At 38.6% G+C, this 22,150-nt stretch overlaps 1 protein-coding gene across 8 annotated transcripts; it reads left to right on the top strand.

The window, feature by feature from the left end:
* Window positions 1-462: 462 nt before the first annotated feature.
* ppp1r3cb (protein phosphatase 1, regulatory subunit 3Cb) lies at window positions 463-18,114 on the top strand. Of its 8 annotated transcripts, XR_010020985.1 has the most exons (6): window positions 463-571; window positions 1,434-2,378; window positions 6,958-7,055; window positions 8,491-8,592; window positions 12,456-12,715; window positions 12,829-18,114. XR_010020985.1 is itself a non-coding variant. In XM_063071675.1 (5 exons), exons 1-3 carry the CDS (start codon window positions 558-560, stop codon window positions 7,022-7,024), a joined length of 1,026 nt encoding a protein of 341 aa, XP_062927745.1. In that variant the 5' UTR covers window positions 463-557; the 3' UTR covers window positions 7,025-7,050; window positions 8,000-8,016; window positions 12,456-18,114. The 8 variants fall into 8 exon arrangements, 4 of the variants coding, with proteins under 4 accessions (XP_062927745.1, XP_062927748.1, XP_062927747.1 ...); XR_010020984.1 differs by having other exon boundaries at window positions 6,958-7,050; window positions 12,456-18,114; XR_010020983.1 differs by having other exon boundaries at window positions 12,456-18,114.
* The last annotated feature ends 4,036 nt before the right edge of the window (window positions 18,115-22,150 follow it).

Here is a 22,150-nt window from a genome sequence, read left to right as displayed (position 1 = left end):
CACCCCCCCGCCCCTTACCAGACGGTGATGCAGCCCGTCGGAATGCTCTCCACGGTACATCTATATAAGTTTTTGAGGGAAGAGAGTGGATATGATCCTGTTTTATATCACACCACGCCGAAATTAACTATGCTAAATCTTGTGTGCTTCAAAATATTCAACATTACAGGTCACTGCATGTTTGGCTTCCCGTCATACTCGCTTTAGGATTTTCCTTTGCTTTTGATATCACTGTATGTCTATCACCTGGCTTTATCTCAGTGTTACGCTAATTAAGCCAACTCAATGCCACCTCTGGATCCTCCCAGCGGCACTTGAAAGATGTCATAAAGCCAAGGCAAAGCGGCAATCTGATTGGTAACAGCTGATCAAAACCCGCCCTGCTATTGGCTGTAAGTTGCCACGTGATACCACGAAGGTGGAGCCATAGTATAAGGGTCCCTGTACAAGGGTTGTTTTGCTGAGTGACAGTGAAGACACGTGCTGGGAGGACTCGTACTTGCTATTCGTAACTTTGCTATGATCTCGTTGTTAGTGAATGTCTTTGAATTACGCTGATGAGCTGCACAAGGTAATAATAACGTTCACAGATTCTCGGTATTGTTGTCTTTACTCACACAAAAGGAGTGTTATTCCAACAGAATTTCACAGTAATTCATGAACTGAAGAGATTCTGCAGATGCTGGAAATCCAAAACAACGCACATAAAATGCTGGAGGAGCTTAACAGGTCGGGCAGCTTTGGAGAGGAATAAACAGTCGACCTTTCGGGCCGAGATCCTTGATCAATTCAGATAAGGGGTCTCGGCCCGAAATGCCCCTGTCCGGAGATGCTGCCTGGCCCGCCGGCTTCCTCCAATATTTTGCTCAGGATTTCGCAGTAACGGATCGAGTGCGTACAGATTTTAAATTCGCATCGCAGATCAATATAAGAGCATCGGTTCATTTGCTAGATTTTTCCCCCCGCAAATTTTGGCAATCGTCTGCTTTACTTCGGGCAGTGGGAAGCTGTTCATGAGGCTGGTCATGCTGTGCAAATTATATGCTATAAAAATTCAACCCACATATAGTTTGCGTGATATTTGACTACCTTGTACACATGCATGAATAACTAAAATTATCGTTCCCTAAGATTTCGGCTCACATAATGTTTAAGCGTTTTTAAAGGGAACTTTTGACATTGTGTCTCTCCAAGGGCACAGTCAATCTCCGTAATGAATATGAACGTCCATGTTCAAATAGCCGATATGTTAATCTAAATACCGTTTGAATACTTTTTTTAAAAATGCTGCGTGAGTTAATATCGTGCATGATACGGATTTGGCGTGTAGAAGCTCTCAAGCGATGCATATTAATTATTTATTCTGGCTGTTAGACACAATAGTATGATGAGGCAATCAACAAATTCTGACCATGTTGAACTTCGTGTTTCAGGGTTTACCATACTTTCGACAACAGATCGCTCCCAGCTCTGTCTATTATGCCAGTCGATTTAGCCATGAGACTCTGCCTGGCACACTCCCCACCTATGAGGAATTTCCTCGGCCCTTACGAAGCTTGCAGAGGGTTAAACGCCGCCGGCAGGCTGAAGCCGCTGCGGCCCTGCATCAATGTGCGGGCGGGCGCTGATCCTTGCAAAGGCGCATGGGGCCACCACGACAGAGGCAAAAGGAAGAAAACGGTGGCGTTTGCGGACGACAAGGGCTTCGCGCTTACTGCAGTTCACATTTTCTCCGAATTTGACGACTCGCTCACTGAACTACAATTTGAACTGACGGATCTCGACAACGAAATCAAAGGACTGAACCACGAAGAAAGGAAGCCGCTGGTGCTGGACTTCCCGCAGCCATCCGCCGATTACTTGGATTTCCGAAATCGCCTCGCGAAGAATTTTGTCTGTCTGGAGAACTGTATTCTTCAGGATAAATTAATCTCGGGCACCGTCGCTGTGAGGAATCTTAGTTATCATAAAGTCGTTCAAATCCGAATTACGTTCGACACTTGGAAGAGTTATAAGGATGTGGACTGTACATTTGTAAACAATATTTATGGCTGTTCTGAAACAGACACCTTTTCTTTCGCTATTGAGCTGCCATCCTGCATACTGCCACATGAGAGAATCGAGTTTTGCGTCTCCTTTAAGAGCGGAGACCGAACCTACTGGGACAACAACGACGGCACGAATTACGGGATTGTTCACGCCGAATGGAAGTCGGATGGGATTCAGGCCCCGCTCGTCTTCGAAGACAAAGTGATGGCGAAGGCCTCCGAGAAGATGCAGACTCTAGAATGCGACCAGTACGGGAGCCCCCGAGCGTCGAGCGGCTTGGTTCCTGAGTGGCACAACTGGAGCAAGATCGAGTCGGCGCTTCCGTACTGGTGACCGATTATAGCCATGCTGTAGTGTTTGCTGGAGAGTTGCCTCAATTCCATATTAAAGTTATGAAAACCATAATGTGGATCTGTAGAATCCCTCTCCCCAATGAATAACTTCCATCTGTTAATGTTTTTAATTTGCTTCCACGTACTGCAGGAATATTCTCAAAATAGATTAGTGGCTGATCACACTTTGCACTTAATGTATCTAGAGCACCAAATATGGGTGATGAGTGCATAAGATGAGAATTTCTATTGGATCCCGTGGTGATAGACTGTAATTCTGGTGTTTTGTCGCTCTTAATGTTTGATCGATTTGAAAGCTGAACAATTCATAAAAGTGCAAATACAAATCGCAAAGGGGGAGGTGTAGCCCTTAAATAGTGAATCAAGATAGACTGGGGACTGTCAAGATAGTCCATGTTAGTGATGTAAGGAACTTGCCAGTAATGTTAGTAATCATATTTGTGTGATGAGCTATGGCAGTCTAAAATAGGCATTAACTAGAAACTCAATGCACTTTATAGAAAATTTGAGTGCCTTTTGTTCAGTGATTAGCATTGCTAAATACTAAGTTGCTTTTACCAAGTCAGATTTAAAGCAGAGATAGAAAAAATAAGGTTTTGGACAAATCAACTGTCTTGGTCGAGTAGAAAAATGGGCAGTAAATTAATCCTTCCAATGTTTAGGACTTGCTTAGTTTAAGTTTTTGCAATGGCTATTTCTTTAAAGTAAAATCGAATTCTTTTTCTTCATACCAAAGGATGATTTTACATTTGGCTCACTAGATGATTGGGAGGGGAGCCTGAAAGCAGCTGTGGTTAGCACTAAGATATAGTAAAAATATTCTAAAGCATCTTTTGCTAGTTAATACAGAAGTGTTGCTTCTCATGAACATTCAGGTTTTTTTTTGCTCTGCTCTTTGACCTCCGTCAAACTTAACCTAGGTTTTAGGCAAGCGTTGTTTTGTGCTGGGAATCTGACAATCGGAGGTCTATTTCTAAGTAACAATCTGCCCCTAAGTAGCAATGCTCTTAAATAGCCAAGATTGTAATCTTTTGCACTGTTTTCAAAATCCTGATTGTGGCACTGTATATTTTTCTAATTGTATGTACACAAAGCTGTGGTCCTCTTGGAAGAAATGCTCCTTCATATTGAAGGTTAAAAGTTAAACTTGGTTACAAATGGGTGGATAACAAGAATAAGATGTTTTCTGGAGGCAGCAATAGTATTTTGATTTGTTCAGAATATTAACCCAAGGCATACTGCTTTCCCCCTATATCTTTTCCTCTTAATGGCATTAGTATTGCCAGTGTGTGGGAAATGTCATTTAGTGCCTGTAAACTTATAGATTTAAAGTTTATCCTTTAAAGTTTAAGTCATTTAACCTTTTGATCAGTAATGTAACATGATACCATCTTGGATAAGGAAAAACTTTTGCCTCACTTTATCTAGATTATTTAGAAAAAGCTTGTAATTTTCTTTGTGTATTAGGGCATGAAGTGCTCTTAAATATCCATGGTATTTTTCTTTCACAACTTTAATGGGGAGTATATTCTAACTGGTACTTGTTTTCTTCAGGCAAACTGAAATCTTACAGTTCAAAGTAGACATTTTGTCAATTTGAATTCAGACTCTATTTCCACAATTTTCACAATATTTGCCTGTACAAATGCGTCTTTCTAAATATTTGAGCCTTTAATGCCTTCCTTTCAAGATCATTACCTTCATATTTTGCAAGTGTAAAGCACTTGTGCTCAGTAGAATTGTTTTTTTTTGTTGTCTCAGAGGCATGGATATATTCCTGAGTGGCTCTCTGTTCCTTGGCAATTGTGAGATCCAATCTGTTTAGGAGCAGTGCTCTTTATAATACCATGTGTGGCCAGACATGTCAGTAATACCCGAAATTAATTAATCCATGCACCAAATTGCATGTCATCTTAGTATATTCATTGCAATACAAATTCATCCACTATCTGTTAAATGTACCAAATAGTTCTTTGTGCATTCTGCCCTCCACTCTGATAGTGGAACCAAATTTTTTGGAGGCAGATTTCAATCCTACGAGAATTCAGCTTTCCAATATCAAACTTCAGGCAATAAATTTAGTTTAAATTTACAAACTATCATAATGGATTTTGGACCCTTGCCTCTCGATTTTAAGCACTACTTGGAAAGTTATCTTCAGTGTCCAACCTTGTAAATTGGAAACCTGTAAAACAAGTACCGAAGATAATGTTTTTTTATTTGTCTTATGCATGTTTTCTTTTCGTATTTTTCATGTGCTTCTAACTTCCTTATTTCATATCTTTTAGCAGTATCTTTCTGGATCAGATCCTTGGTAATCTATTCCTTCGATCAAATATCTTCACGTTTACAACCTTGTAAAGACTGAAGTATTCTGATTAGTCAGATTATAACCCATTTTGCTGTTTTGCACTTTATCCAACTAATATGCCATTTGTATTCCTTGGTGACATCATTTCAGTAATACTTGTACACATTAATAGCTTGGGTTTTGTCTGAATCCAGTACCAGGCCTTTGAATTTAGTTGCCTATAGAAATTTCTCCCCAAGTTCCTTTCTAGACCATGATGAGTGCTGATGACTGACCTGATACCATCAATACTTAAGTTGCATTTGACAAGAAGCACTTCAATATCTTTGGTTGCAGCTTTTTTCTCAATTATTTATTTCTTTGCTAGTCAATGTGATTATGATATAATTTAAAATGTGAATGTAAACTGTCCCTACTGAATTCTGTAGATTATCAGAAGTGCTGAAGTGATGTGAAACTGTCTAGAGTGGTTGAAACGGGCTCTAGAGTTGCTGAAATATTTTTCTACTGGGGGTTTTGTTGGTGAAAAGTAAGATTATTTAATGGCAAGGGACAATTTGAGGGGAATGTATATTTTTACTCAGTGCTCACTTCTTTCCTGCACTATTTCTCCCCCCAGTGATGCTGCAGTCGATAGGGTAGAAGTTTAAACACACTGGTTTTCAATGGTATTCAATTAAATTTTCAAGATTAATCCCATAAAAGTGAATTGTTTGAGTAAAACATACACCCTTTAGACTATCCCTTTTAAGAAAATGTTGTATAAAGAAAAATAAATGCTTTATATTGTTCAACTTCTTTGTCTGAGTGACATTTTGTGGGTAAAATATAATTCAGCGATGTTATGGTATTTTAAAATCTGGCAGCTGCTCATTTTCTGTGATTAGGTTTGAAACTAGGACAGGAGAGAAGTAATTTTATCAACTTTGGTGGACTAAGATTGGCAAAATAGTTCATTGTTCAAAGTGATGATGCTGAGGTTAATTTGCAGAACATTATCCAGTGTCAGCCTTTGTATGCAAGACTTAACGAAAGGTACTGAGTTTCTGAAAAGTGTCACTAGCTTGGCCATATAAATAGATTTTTATTTTGATAACACTTGTTAAATGTAAAAAAATGTGCAAGATTCTGGAACTTGACTACGCGTTGACATTGACATGATTATTGGCCACACATGTATGTCTTCCAGGAGGTGATAGGTCTTGTGTATGATTCAGTACAGTGCATTTTGGCAGTATCGGCAATAATCTTTCAGATGGATTTGATTACAGAGTGAAGGCAGCCCATGTCCAGTATACCATTTGGTGGGGGGTGGGGGGAGGAAAGGGAAGCCATTGGATTGTTAATACTATGCATTTTGAAATCATGAGAAGGATGCATACACAACACCTTAAAAAGACAGCAGCTTAAAGCTCTGTAAATATTATAAGAAATAGGAGCAGGAGTAGGCCATCTGGCCCATGGAGCCTGTTCTGCCATTTAATAAGATCATGGCTGATCTGGCCATGGATTCATCTCCACCTACTTGCCTTTTTCCCTACTACACAAAGATCTCCAACCAGAGGTTTGTTGGCAGAGAAGTGATTGAAAGCTGAACAATCTGCTATAGCTCTCTGTCCTTGTTGGTCTGAGATTTTTAGTACATCTTGATGCTTTTTTTTTCCGCCATTACATTTTCTGCTTGGACAGTTTCCTATAAATAACTATGACTTTCAGAATGCAATAGATTCATTCATGTGCACGAATGAGTCTGCACTTTCCTCAGATCAGTGCACAAAGTTGCCTAGTTTGTTTTCAAAATCAATTCCTGTTTGCATTTACAACTTTTAAATGTGCTCTCGTCCAACCAGTTCTGTCGCGATCCCATTCTTCTTGGTACAGTGACCAGAGTTTTTAGAAGTACTCTATCTATTTAGAGATTTAATTTCTTAAATCTCATCCCAATTTTCCCACTATTTTAGTTTTGATAAATTTGGCACTGAAGTACATATTCCAGTTTACACTGGTATATAATTTGCATTTATGGACTTGTTTGTCAGTCTGTTTTCACCCCATTTTTTAAACTTGTAACATTATTCCTTTTGTTACTTAAGTGTTGCTTTTTATTTTCCACTCCCTTGCTTTTGTTAGCCTTTTAACCTATTAAACTGAAGAATTTAGAGTCTACAGTTGCTTTCTCTGTTTGCACAAACTTCTGATTTCCCCTTAAATTGGAATGATGCTGAAATTGATTTCAAATTCCAGTGCAGAGTTACTAAAGTTCAAAGACTGCAGCCAAGTGAAATTAAAGAATAACTCCTTGGGAATCTAGGATACTGAGGAAGATGGCCTTTTCTGGTAAGGTATGTAGTTTTTTCCTGGAGTAACTACCTAAGCTCTTAAGTATTGCACATTATCTCATATAGCTTGTCCAACCAATTTTCTGCATGTTACTGACTGAGAACTTAAAATGCCTGACTGAATTGCTGTCTGACTTTCTGGTACTTTGGTTTAACCAAAAATCTGCTGCCTAATGTCTGTGTTCCACATGTTATTGGGCAGTTTCTCCTTGGAGAGAGGAGAAGAGTAGAGAAGTTGAGACATAGCAAATTGCATCCCATCATGGCCAAAGAAGACCATTCACCTTTTGGAGCTTGGGAACAGAATTGACCAAATAAATTTGTCCCACTTTCTCCTGCTCCCCCCCCCCACCCCCTCATAGCTCTTAAATCTGCAGAAAGAATTATTATATTATTCTCAAGTATTATAGCAGAAACAACTGTTGGAATTGTGCACTTTATGCAATTGCAGGGCAATCTGGGCACTGCCAAACATAATTTTATTAAAATATCAGATTTTCTAGAAGCAGCAATTACTAATCCAAATGAATTCAAAAACTGCATACAGTATTTGCATACAGTAAAGGGAAAGTAATGTTGAGTGAGGTTAAAGGGACATTAGTTAGTTCTATGAGAAAGTAACAGTAAAAAGTGGAATTGAATTTTTTTATTAATGATGCTATAAAAGCTACTCTCAAAACTAGGTAATCTCTGACCTGATTTATTCAGTGCCAGCCAGTACTAATGCATGTATTCAGCTGAAAGTTGGTGATCAACACAAGGGTTCTTTTACAAGTGGAAGGTAATGATCACATAGCCCAAGGTTAGGGAATATCTTTGTGCAATAAAACAGCACAGATGGTTGGGGAATGTTGAATGGGACATTGGCCTCTGTCTGTACGATATGCAAAACACAGCAGCTGCTAGAAATCTGTAAAGGTCTGGAAACAATCTATTTCTGTTTACAGAAATATTGGCTGACATGGTGAGTGTTTCTAGAATCTAGACTTTCTGTGAGTACTTTTTTGCCTTTTTTTAAAAATGAGCCTATTGATTCCTGAGCATGAAATCTGTGTATTTGCTGATGTGCTAACTAATTTTACACCTGGTCTAAAGGAGAGAATTAATTTAAAGCTAGGAAAAATTGTCAGATTTTCCTCTCTATATCCTTGAGGAGAACTAATGCTGTTGACTTAATGTTTGTGTTCCATCATGTTTATAACATTTCAAGTTGTTAGTTTTTGTGATTTGTTGTAGAGGTGCAAATTGTTTATTAATGATCATTATGTTATTGTAAAACAGCACATAATTTTTCAGTCAACCAAGGGATAATTTAAACATTGTTGTTTTCCCCCGAATAATTGGGAGCTATGCCAATTATTGCAGGTAATTAGAATCGTATTGATGAGAGCAGCACCTTATTTACATTTGATAAGCACTTTTTTTTGTATATTTCCAGCGTTGATATCCTACTTCAATGGAATATTCAATGGCCCATCCATTGACCTGATAACCTGATTTACTTAAACTATGACACACGAGGAGATTGGAAATGTTGAAGGTGAATAAAGAGAAAAGAGCATTTCTCTTTGGAAGACACAAAATGTTGCTTAATTGCCATTTACTTTATTAATAAAGTTTGAAACTAGTATTTTGAAGTTGCTTGTTTAAGTCATTAATTCAGAGCCTTGTAGAGGGAATGAGGGTAATGTCAAGATTGCAATACTCTATTGCAGAAAGGGAAATAATGGATTGATGTGGCTTGCTTTCATAACAAAATGCTATTGCAGTATCTTAATCTGCACTGGGTAGGACTGTCTGGCAGATAGTTAAGAGTCTCTCTGACAGTTCTATGGCTTGCTAATGTTTAAGAAAAAATAACCAAGTCATAGTGCCTCATGTTTTCAGTAACAATCCTTTCTGACCCTGATCATCTATGTATGGGTGGAAAAGAAAATTTGATGACCTGGAATCTGACATTCAAACACTAACACATCAGGGAGGGGGAGAGTTACCTGAATATATGCTTCAGGGGGCAGTCACACCTATTAAATTAATTGCCTCAAATTTGGCCTGTGGTCAGGGAGAAGTGGGTGTGATTGCAAATGAAGCAGTTGAGGGGTCAGAGGTAGTGCTGGAGGAGCCTCAGCCATTGAACTTGTCCAACAGGTCTGACATTGGAACTTCCTGTGTGAATGTGAGTGGGGGCTGGGTGTGGGAAAGATGGGCAAACTAACTGGCTGTTCATCTTTCTTGTAGCAATGGTTTAGAGGTGAGAGAAATGATGTAATTGGGGATGGAATAGTCAACAGACTAGACAATTCTCTGCAATGATTGAGTCCTGAAGGCAGTGTCACCTGCCTGATACCTCAGTTTAGAATATCTAATTTAATCTGCAGAAGTTTATTGAATGGAAGGGGGAAGATCTGGTTGTCCACGTGGATACCAGTGATCTAAGTAGAACAAGGAAACATGTCCTGCTGAGGGAATTTGAAAATCAAAAATGTAAAACCTGAGCCCTATGCATATTGGTGCAGGATCAGTAAGTTTATGGAGCTATCTCAAAGATTAGTGTGGAGGAAGTAGGTTTTAATTAATGGGACATGGCATTAGTATTGTGGAAGGAGGGAGCTGTTCTGATGGGACAGGCTCTAGTTGACCCCATGCTAAGACCAAGGTCCTGACAAATAGCATACAGTGGCATGCAAAAGTTTGGGCACCCTGGCCAAAATTTCAGTTACTGTGAATAGCTAAGCGAGTAAAGGATGAACTGATTTCCAAAAGGCATAAAGTTAAAGATGACATATTTCTTTAATATTTTAAGCAAGAAAACTTTTTTATTTCCATCTTTTACAGTTTCAAAATAACAAAAAAGGAAAAGGGCCTGAAGCAAAAGTTTGGGTACCCTGCGTGGTGGTACTTAGTAACACCCCCTTTGGCAAGTATCACAGCTTGTAAACGCTTTCTGTAGCCAGCTAAGAGTCTTTCAGTTCTTTAGGGGATTTTCTCCCATTCTTCCTTGCAAAAGGCTTCTAATTCTGTGAGATTCTTGGGCCGTCTTGCATGCACTGCTCTTTTGAGGTCTATCCACAGATTCTCGATGATGTTTAGGTCAGGGGACTGTGAGGGCCATGGCAAATCCTTCAGCTTGCGCCTCTTGAGGTAGTCCATTGTGGATTTTGAGGTGTGTTTAGGTTCATTATCCTGTTGTAGAAGCCATCCTCTTTTCACCTTTGGCTTTTTTACAGATGGTGTGAAGCTTGCTTCCAGAAATTGCTGGTATTTAATTGAATTCATTCTTCCCTCTACCAGTGAAATGTTCCCCGTGCCACTGGCTGCAACACAAGCCCAAAGCATGATCGATCCACCCCCGGGCTTAACAGTTGGAGAGGGGTTCTTTTCATGAAATTCTGCACCCTTTCTTCTCTAAACATATCTTTGCTCATTGTGGCCAAAAAGTTCCATTTTAACTTCATCAGTTCACACGACTTGTTTCTAAAATGCATCAGGCTTGTTTAGATGTTCCTTTGAACCTTTTGAATAGAACTTTTTCACAGCTGGGAACTAAATATGCAAGTGTATACATCCTATCAATAAAACAGTTACGTGACAGGCGGAGCGGGACTCTGTTTTTTTTGAAAAAAGAAATCAAATCCTTGGGGAGGGGGAGAAAGTGAGATCGGATCAGAAGATGTAGAATCCTTGTGGTTAAAGTTAACTTGTAGGGGTCTAAAGACCCTGATAGGAGTTGTACTCTGGCCTCCTAACAGTCGCTAGGGTGGGGGTACACATTACATTAGGAGATTGTCTGTTACAAGGCCTTGCTATGGTATAACAGCCATAGGGGACTTCAATATGCAGGTAGATTGAGTATCCAGTTGGCATTTGATCACAAGAGAAAGAATTTATAGATTTCCTATCAGATGATTTTTTTATATATAAAAGCAGCTTGTGATTGAGCCCACTAGGGTAAAGGCATTTCTGCATATGATTTTATGCAATAAGATAAATTTTATTAGGGAGCTTAAGGTAAATGAACACCCCCCGCCCCCCCCCCAAGGCAGTGATCATATTATGATAGAATTGAACCTGCAGTTTGAGCAAAGCCAAAATCACATGAGGCTGCTAAACAAGATGCGAGCCCATAGTCTTACAGGAAAGGCACTAGCATGGATAGGTGATTGATTGATTGGGAAGCATGCCTAATATTGTATAGTCATAGATTGACTATAATGTTAAAACTCTCTCGGGCTTTGAAGGTTCAACTACCATGCTGAGAGCATCAGATACTGCAGAAAATTGGGACATGAAGGCAAGGTAGGCCATACTTGGCTCTATTTAGCTTTAAAATTTCAGGATGTTTTCCCCCCACTTCTTGACCTACCCTACCAGACTAGAGTCTACAGTATGCACCTGCTCTCTTAGACCCTGAGGCATCCTGAAACAATTAGTCAGCAAACTACATTCCTTTAATGCAAGTTGACAGAGAGATGTTGCAATTAGGAGTTTGGGGCAGAGAGATTACATGTCTTCTGATCAACATTAAGCTTCCAGGTGTCTGTTTTGTGGCCCCCAGGCAAATTTTATGAAGCATGAAGCATTTATTCCACTAAAAACTTAAACAATAGGTGTCTTGTTGATTTGACACCGCATTGCACCTCTTGCATTCTTTCCCATCTGTTGCATAATTACAATTTTATTAGCTCTTTCATGAACCTGTTTGACCCAGCATTGTCCTTTGGCTGTGGGATAGGTGGAAAATCCAAATTAGATTTCACCCAGTCAGCCCTTGGGTAGATGCTGCCTCCTTTGGATTTGCTTTGTATCTTGCTTACTTGAGCAAAGGTTATTCACCTTTGTTTTGTACTTAACCTCTTGCTTGGGTTATTGGCATTTTTTGGACTTAAATGATTAATTGAGAAGTTGGATCTTAATATGTCAGTGCTTGAATTGCATTTTTTCTTCTGCTCTAAAATGCTGACTAATTGAGCAAGTGATTCTAAATGATCATTAAACATTTTCTCATCAGAAATGTATTGACTGAAATAAAACTCAAAGCATTGATTGCGGTAATTTTGCTGTTAAGTAACTTTAAATATAAAACATTTGTGTGTTATAATTTTAATCATTCAATGCATGCAATGATATTTAAACATTTGGTCTGTATTGCAACTAAATCTCCTATGTTTTGATAGTTTTGTTTAGACTCTGACATTTCAAACTATAAATAGCAATTATTTCCATTTCTCCAGATGCCACGAAGAGCCATTCCACAAATAGATTAAACCCTTACATGGAATTTTTTTTTAAAGAAACTAGTTTGTTAAAGAATTTAATAGTATATCCTTTACCATACATTTTATTTTCTATGTACCTGCCAGTGAAATTTTTAAACACATCTCTCCAATCCAATCACCACATTAGGTCTACAATGGATGCAACCTCACTGGACTTGACCTTGGATCACCTGGACAATGGTGACACCTGTAGCAGGCTGTTGTTCATTGACTACAACTGAGTGTTGAACACAATAACAACCTCAGTTCTATTCAACAAGCTCCAGGCCTGGGTCTCTGTATCTCCCTCTGCAACTGGATCCTTGACTTCATCACCGGGAGACTACAGTCTCTGCAGATCAGAATATCATCTCCTCCTCGCTGACAATCAACACTGGTACACCTCAAGTATGTGTGCTTTGCCCACTACTCTACTCTCTCTACGCCCATGACAGTGTGGCTAGACACAGCTCAGACAATCTATAAATTTGCTAACAACACAACTTTTGGCATAATTTCAGATGGTGACAAGGAGGCCTACAGAAGTGCACTCAACATCAGTAAGACTAAGGAATTGATTGTGGAGTTGAGGGAACACACATTAATCCTCTCAAAGGATCAGCAGTTTCAAGTTCCTGGGTGTCAACGTCTCTGAAGAATTATCCTAGGCCCAACTTATTGATGCAATTACAAAATGCCAGTAGTCCATTAGGAGTTTGAGGAGGCTTGGTATGTCACCAAAGATGCTTGCAAATTTGTACAGATGCAGTGGAGAGCATTCTAACTGGTTGCATCACCGTCTGGTATGGAGGGACACTGCACTGGATTGGAAAAAGCTGCAGGAAGTTGTAAACTCAGCCAGCTCCATCATAAGCACTGGTCTGCCCAGGACAGGGGATACCTTCAAAAGGAAACGCCTCTAAAAGGTAGCAAAACCCATCACCAGCATTTTGGACTTGCTGTTTTCTCATTGCTACCATCAAGCAGGAGGTACAAGAGCCTGAAGACATACACTCAGTGTTTCAGGCAAAGCTCCTTCGCTATCAGATTTCTGAATGGACAATGAATCCATGAACGCTACCTCAGTTTTCCCCCTCTTTTTGTACTTTATTAAATATATATTTTATATATACTTTAATCTGGTATTTTTTGTTGTTTTGGGGCAGCACGACATGGCAATGCTAATTTCACGACATATACCAATGGTATGAAACTTGATTCTGATTGTGGAAGCAATTGGAAGAAATACTGTACATGTCTACCCATTCCCCTTCCAACCTAGATTTCCAGTTATTGAAGACCTGAGATTGCGTATGCTGCAATCTAGAGCAAATAAAATGGCTGAAGGAACTCGGCAGATTGCACGGTATCTGTGGAAGCAGACAGATGGCTGACATTTTTGCATCATGACTCTGCATCTATAGACTAATTGAAGTCCATTAAAATTTATGAATTGACATGTATAATATCTGTAATTAAATCATCCCAGAGTGATTAATTTCTGCTTGTTGATCTTGACAGTCTTGTAGCATTTTCAACAAATTAAGTTACCTGTGTAACGGAAGTTAATGACAAATATAAATCAAATAATGGACATCAAAACCAAGTGTTAACAATTTCTCTGCAGAATGAGTGTTCCCTCTTGTGTTTAAAGCTCTGTATTTGAACGTCCTTACAGATGGCTTTTTGAAAAGAAATATTCTTTGCATCAGCATAAACCTTGTTGAAAGCTTGTATTCTATGGACTCAAATGTTGAATTAGCTTGGATTAAAATTAATTTATCACCTATTGCCAGTTTACTTTCAAGAGCTGGTAGTGAACCACCATCTTGTACCACTGCATTCTTCTGTTGAAAGTACTCCCCAGTGCAGAATTAGAATTTTGCAACAAGGAGGGTCGATGATACTTCCAAGATAAGGATGATGCATGATGGTGGTTCATCAGTAACATGAACTTAACCAGTGTGGTTGAAATAGTTGGTAAGTTAGCCTGATTTTTGGCATTCTAGATGTTGCTGAGTGTTTCCAGCATTTTGTTTTTAATTTGACTTTCTGGTAGTGGCAGTATTTTGCTTTTGCATTTTAATTTAAGTTCTGGGAATGGGAATAGCCAAATTCTGTTCAATTCTTCCTGTAAATCAAGACATTTCAAATGTTTTTAATTCAACCAACTTTAATCTTTTACCTGTGAATCCTCATGCCATTTGTAATTAAAAATGAATGCCTAAAGTTGAACTTGTTTTAAAGCTATAGTAGTTTTGAGCCGCAATGTCTTTTTTTTCAAGAAATACTTCACTGTCCATTACGTATTTTTTTACATTGAGTTATTGTTTTGGTATCAGACTTCAGGAGGAGAGGAAATAAAAGTAGAAGGAAACCAGGAATATATTTAATGTTTCACTCAATTGTGGATCTAAATTTCAAAGTTTTAAAATTTGATTATTTTAAGAATTTTAATTGTTTACTTTGTGTCTATCATCGAGGGGCATGCATCATGAAAGTAACATGACTACATTTCATAGTCAGACAAGAGCATGATTGAAATCTGGGTGATGCTAGCAACACTTTAATGATTTTGAAGCTATAGGAAATGCAAGAAATTGAGTTTAAGGGAATTGGATCTCATTAAGTTTGTTAAATATTAAACTCCAGCTGAGGATAAAGCATAATTTAATATCCCTAAACTACAGTAAACATCTCTGTATTTGGGACTTGAACTGCATCACTACCAACTTTATGAAACTTGCACAGGATGTGAACAGGTAAGGCCTTGTATTCCTCGCTTCTTACTGACATTGGGCAGGTGGTAATGGGTTGAATTTTTAGCTGTATTGCTGCGAACACCCTGTGAATAATGGCAATGTCAATACATTTTCTTGTACGTTATGGAATTCTTATTTGTTGAAGAATATTTGATTATGATAAGAAGTTGCCTTGTGTCGATGATCAAAGTTCTGTGCTAAATGAGATGGTCTAAACTTGACAGCAAGCATGAAGGGATGGCACTAGTTTATGAAAAGAGGGAGGAAATAAATAACCATTGTGTCTCATCTCTAACTCCTACGTGCTTAAATTTGCTATGAAGTGGACAGGAAACAAAGGTTGACTTGTGTACAGTGAAATGGCAAGGCTAAGCAAAGCAGGAAAGAAAAGAGTTTTCCCACAGTCTGGAAGAAATGGACTAGAATAATTTCATATGGCATCCAGCAATTTGCACTTGTTTATTAATTATAGGGAGGCTTCCAATTAAAATTCCTTCCTTTATTCATGATATAATTTTGACCAATCAGTGCTATTACTGATTTAATCAGCTTTAGCACTGCTATTATTCTCTTAATTGGTAAACATTTTCAATTTCTATTAAATATATAAAATGTACTGAGTCCCCAAGGAGTACATTTTCTGCCTAGTAAAGAACGGGTGCATTAGAATGCTGAGGACAATAGATGGATTAAGTGATGGGAAGATTTCTTGAGATACAGCATAGAATAGGCCCTTGGAGCCACATCGCCCAGCAAACCCCAGTTTAATCCTAGCCTAATCACAAAACAATTTACAATGCCCAATTAACCTACCAACCAGTATGTTTTTGGATTTGGGAGGAAACTGAAACACCCAGAGGGACCCCACACAGCCACGGGGAGAACATACAGACCCCTTACAGGCGTCAGCGGGGATTAAACCAGGGTTGCTGGTACTGTAAAGCATTGTGCTGACCACTACGCTGCTGTGCTGGTGAAGGGGATCAAGTGGAATTAGAAATTGGGGTTTGGCAGACATCCCACCTCTCCCGGAAGTTCCGGGAGTCTCCCGCATATTGATAGTGGCTCCCTGACGCCCGCAAATTATATACAATATCCTGGAAATCGATTTTTTTTTTCAAGAGGGGGAGAGAGAGAGAGAGAGAGAGTGACAGAGAGAGCATCCTGATAGGTCTACTTAGCACAAAGAGAGACCAATCAGTTTTTTCTGTCGGCGGGCTTTGCATTTGACCACTCTGTCTTTCATTGTCCATCAGTTCAGTTTAGTGTCCTGCAGCGCCATGGCAGAGTGTTCCAAAGAAAGAAAATATAAAACATACTTCACCCCAGACTACACTAGTAGGGGTCAAAAATAATGACAGTGTTGCTTGCTGCACTGTTTGTAACAGTGACTTTTCTATTGCCCATGGTGGGTTAAATGATTGTAAAAGACATTTTGAGGTGAGTCCTGGATTATGTCTCAACTAACCTTGAAGGACTGGTGCCAAACTACAAAAGTTTGCCAGTTGATGAGTTCTGGGGGAAGCTGTCCAAAGTAAAATCTGTGAGCACAGGGCAGTTGAGATTCAAAGAGCTCTGCCAGTTGATGAAGCTGCTTTTGGTGCTGCCAAATTCTAATTGTGATGTAGAAAGGCCATTCAGCATGGTGCATCACATTAAGACAGAATTCAGAAGTCAGCTGTCTGACAAAACACTTGTGAATCTGATGTCTTGCAAAATTAACAAATTCATTGACACAGACTGCTATGGGGTTGGGAATTCCAGTTGAGACCTCCCTGAAATGAGTGGGATGTCTGGGTTTGGGGAGGTGGTGGTGGTGGTGCATGAGGATGAGATCAGCAAAATCATTTTATCTGATCTCCTCCATGCTAGTGCATATGTCATGCCTACCACCAATAGATTTGTCTACAAGGGTTGGTCATTATCATGTAATAGAATTGTCATTAGATTATGTAATCAGACATCCACTATTTAGTGTTGAAAGCAACTATGCTGCAAAATTTCGTGATTCAATTTGAAGTGGTATAACCTTCATTTTCTGCTTTTTGCCTTGAAATGGGATACAAGATAGTTTCATCCCTGGAACAGCTAAGAAGTTTCCATTTGGAATAGAACTATTATTGAGTTGAAGGATTTAAATAAATAAATAAATAAATCATGTAGCATATTTTAGTATGGAGTTCATTTCATTTGCCTTTACGCTGTAACTTTGTCACATATCCTTGCTGCTCAGTCCGACACATTAATTAAAATCCCTTGGAGAATCTGGAGATTGGTGTTTTAAAGTTATCTCTGCACTCAGTAAGCTGCTGTTCAGATAATGTGGATTGTTTCTGAAACATTGCAAATGCACATTCTGCTGAAATGGCAGAGGAGAAAATAAAGAATGTAATGCAGTCAGTCTGCACCCCTAATGGCGTGGCATGAGCCCAGGCGAGCATACCAGCTGACTGTACAAATCTAGTGCCACGTCATCATGGCCTTGTTTAGAAATGTGCTTCATCTGGGTGCACTGCTTGTACCACAGGCACCATACTTTGCAGGTTGGTCAAATTCCACACTTTTATTTGCCCATGCTTCCCTTGCATGTTGTGGAAAGGTTATCTCCAATAATTGTTAAATATGCAGATTATACTTTTATCTAAGAAACAACTGATAAACTATTCAGCTTTTGCATTTTTCCAAAATAGTCACAACAGTCTGAAATGTTATCAGATTTTACGCAATTGACTCATTTCTGAAGCATAGGAATTGTTACTTATCTCTGGCTTTGTCAGGATGTGATATAGAGATACAATGGTATTCAGTAAAGGCTTTTTATGATGCAGGTCTGCCACTGGTGTTGGCTGTACTTCCCCTAAATGGAATATGGGTGTGCATACTCAATGAAAGAACTGCAAAGTAATTTGAATGCATGGGACAGCAACACATTGCAGTGTGGTTGCAATCTGAAATGTAAACAAATTTGCCACATGATAAATTCACCTTTAAATTGAGCATTTGGGCAAGGTGGAACCTATGTGTACATTTTGCCAGATCTTCTGTGTAGTAATAGATGCTAATTACTAAATTAACTCTTTAATTTAATTAGCTCCTTCAGTTTAACTGATTAGTTCATTTAATAAAATGTCTTTTTCAATGAACTGAAGTGGGCTACAGGAGTTTAAGGGACAGTAAAAATCTTAACACTTCCCCATCAACATTACTAGTAATCTGCAAGATGTGACTTGAGTTTATTAAAATATATAGATTTGATTTCACTAAAAGCATTGGTCTCTGTGCGTATGATGTAATTGCAAACTTCTTGCTTGTCTGCCTTTACAACTTCAGTATTTTCTAATAACAAACATCTATTCACAGAAAGTACCTGCAATGCAAACTCATGCCATCATAAACTTAAAATTGATGGTGGTACTTTCAGTTGGGCAGAATCTAAAGATGTGCACTAAATTTACTGTACTCGACTAGAATTTCTATTTGCTGTTTGTGAAAGATATTGTAAAGCTGTTTGTATAATTTGATAAGAGGCATATGCACTGTGGAATCTATTTTAAAGATTATTTTCTTAGCTATTCTAAATATTCTGCATCTGTTGGTTACAATTTACAATTTGTTTTTTTTTTGCCAAGATCATTGAATTAAATTAAACCTAACCCATTCTGGCTGGATTACATTTATTCCGGAGTTGTATTTAATTATTAAGGTGCTGCATTTTAAGTTTCAGTTTTGGGAAACTTAAATAATGGCTCGTGAACTACAATATGCACTTCTTTGCGAACTGCCTGTGTCCTTGGATTTAATTCTTCTACCATTACCCTATGATTGATTACTTTTACACATTCCTAACTATTTCCTTCCTGGTGTTGTTTTGACTCTGTATGAATCAATTGGAGGTTGTACTTTTAGTTGTGTACATACCAGGGAAGGTGAAACTGCATTGCCAAAAATGAAGTTTTGGGTTGGTATTTGAAATAGATTGTTATTTCTATATAAAGGCAATTTCTGCTGTGGCAAATAGATACCATGTTGAAGGGACACTTAATTTGCTTATTCATTGACATGGGAACATTTGATAAAATTTGCCTGTTAAGTCCATCTTGTGTTTAATTCAAGTTTACATTGCTTTCAACTTTGGTGAAGAATTGTGGAGAGCTGAATACAGGCACTTGGTGTCAAGTGTATTTGTTTTCAAATACAATATTGCTGATTTTATACTTGAATAACTTTGACCTGATTAGTATAATCTGTTTGTATTTCAGGGTTTAGATTTTGTTTCAGGATTCTTTTCCCCTTCAGACTTTCTAAAGCAATATTCTTGTTGTGGCTCCTGTGTCATTTTGGTCTTGTTTATTGTGCCTCTTGAAGATGGAGGAGTTTTCAAAAAGTAACCAGCTTGTTTTAATTCATCAAGTTAAAAATTTAATACTGAAATCTGAAGTTTACACTCTTGCTCTTAACAATTTATTTTGGCTATTGTGGGAAGAATTGAATTTTCAAATTGGAAAATCTATGTTTTTACATCCAAAATAGTATTTTAACATCCGTTTTGGAGCTGCTGCATTGTTTCAATTATTCACCTTGAATATTATAAAGTTCAAATAAGACACAGTTTAAGTCTTTTCCCAAAAGAGTACCCAATTGTTACTGTACCAGTTTTATATACAGTATTCCCAAGGCATGGTTTGGGGAAATCCCAGGGCTGTGTTTTCATTAAATTTTAACACTTTAATTCCCAAATATATCTTGAATACTGTAAAACTTTTTCCTGTGTGAAACTAGTGGAAGAGATGTCATTTGTGTGAGGTAAGAATGATAGTGCTGGGCTGGTGGAAAATGGAAGAGTGTGAGTGGTGGCGTTGTGAGGGGTGGGGGGAAATTCCCAGTCAGGGATTGAAAATGTATCCCAGTAGTTAAATGTGTCATCTCTCAGCTGGAGGGCCGAAGAAGCGCTATAAGGATCAGACGAAGAATGCTTTAAGGAAGTGCAAGATCAGACCCAAGGACCTGAAGGATGTTGCTGCTGACTGTACCACGTAGCGACAGCTGTGTAGGGATGGGGTTCGTATTCTGGAGATGGAGAGAACAACCAGAAGACAGCAGAAGAGAGCCCGGAGAAATGCAGCCATGGTTGCCACCACCACCACATATACATGTCCCACCTGCAATAGAGCTTGTGGGTCCAGGATAGGACTGTATAGTCATCAAAGATCTCATCGTTAAAGGAGTGGACGTCGTCATCGGATTTCGAAGGACAACCGAAGAGAAGACTACAACTTTTGAACTTCAAGTCCAAGCCCAGAATTTTGATTGTCATGCTACTGGCAAGAACTAAATTGAGAATAGACAATAAAATTAAATTTTAACTTCTTCCTGAGGCAGTGAATAGAATTGAGTACTTGGTTCATTGGAATAAGACTCTGATGCCAAAAAGAGGATGAAAGTAATTGCAAAGTCCATTTCCTACTGCATTTTAAATTTAGTTGAATCTTATTTGCTATATAATTTAACTTGTATTTCATTTTAAATCATAATGAGCTTGGAGAAAAAATAATGTATGGAAATAGGGTGTTTTATGAAGAGAAATGTTAACACTGTACTGAAATTTTTTTTTTCGCTGAAAGGATTGATCTGAAACATTAACTCTATCTCTGACATGCCAAGTATTTCTAGCACTTTTACTTGTCCTTTCAGATCCCCTGCATCTGCATTTTGTTTGTTTGTTTCATATTGTTTGTATTTACCTGTGCTTTGCATCTAATTTTCTGTCACAGGAAATAACTTATGAGAATTGTGTGCACACTTGGCAACACCAGTCACATATTTAAGAGATATATTTTTAAAAAAAAACTTTACATGCTGGGATGTGCCTCAGTTTTGTGGTTTGGCTCTTTAATAGCTCAATACAATCCAAATTGATCGGCCTAGTTTTGCAGTTAGTGGTGAGTTGGCTTTGCTACAACGATTCGGAATATCCCACTTGCTTTCAGCAATGCTACATGTACACTTAGAATTTGTGTGTTTCCCCCTTCCAAGTCCTTTTGGCTATCAAAGTGATATCACATTGAGTGGTTGAGTATGAACTGTTAATAAAATTAGAAAACAATTTGCTGTTAAGATGCTTTTAAGTTTTGCTAAAATGCTTACTGTTAAAGGTGTTATGAAACTTGTTTTAATATCTTCAATAGGTTCTATTTTTAGCTTCTATTTACAGTGGATTTTAGTTGATTTGGACACATCAGGACAAGTACATTATGGCCCAATTAAGTGGCTGTCTGAATTAGCTGAAGTTTCATGGAAATATTCAAAAATCTAGCTATTGTCAGGCAAAATCTAAAATCTAGATTAGATATGAGATGGGAGGCATTGATCGTGTGGATAGTCAGAGGCTTTTTCCCAGGGCTGAAATGGTTGCCACAAGAGGACACAGGTTTAAGGTGCTGGGGAGTAGGTACAGAGATGTCCGGGGTAAGATTTTTTTTATGCAGAGAGTGGTGAGTGCATGGAATGGGTTGCCGGCAACGGTGGTGGAGGCGGATACGATAGGGTCTTTTAAGAGACTTTTGGATAGGTGCACGGAGCTTAGAAAAGTAGAGGGCTATAGGTAAACCTAGTAATTTCTAAGGTAGGGACATGTTCGGCACAACTTTGTGGGCCAAAGGGCCTGTATTGTGCTGTAGGTTTTCTATGTTTTTATATTTTATAGAGTCATAGGAAAGTACAGCACAGTAACAGGCCCTTCAGCCCATTTCCTTATCATTTGTAATCTTTCATTACAACTCAGCTCTACTGTTCCCGGCTACGCCCTTGCAAATGCTCTCTGTATTCTTTCAACCTTATTGACACGTTTCCTGTAGGTGGGTGACCAAAACTGCACACAATACTCCAAACTAGCCTCACCAATGTCTTGTGCAACTTCAACATAACACCTCATCTCCTGTACTCAGTACTTCGATTTATGAAGGCCAATGTCCCAGAAGCTTTTTTTGTGACCCCATCTACCTGTGCTGCCACTTTCAAAGAATTCTGGACCTGTGTTCCCAGTTCCTTTATTCTACTGCACTCCTCAGTGCCCTACCATTCA

This window comes from Mobula hypostoma, chromosome 19 (assembly GCF_963921235.1).
Source record: "Mobula hypostoma chromosome 19, sMobHyp1.1, whole genome shotgun sequence".
Lineage (NCBI taxonomy): Eukaryota > Metazoa > Chordata > Chondrichthyes > Myliobatiformes > Myliobatidae > Mobula > Mobula hypostoma.
The sequence above is the reverse complement of the archived record's forward strand: the minus strand, read 5'-3'. Positions and strand labels throughout refer to the sequence as shown.

Coding starts and splice junctions, on each gene's coding strand:
- ppp1r3cb (XM_063071675.1), top strand. Junction 2,379..6,957: donor GAGTCGGCGCTTCCGTACTG/GTGACCGATTAT, acceptor TTCAAATTCCAG/TGCAGAGTTACTAAAGTTCA.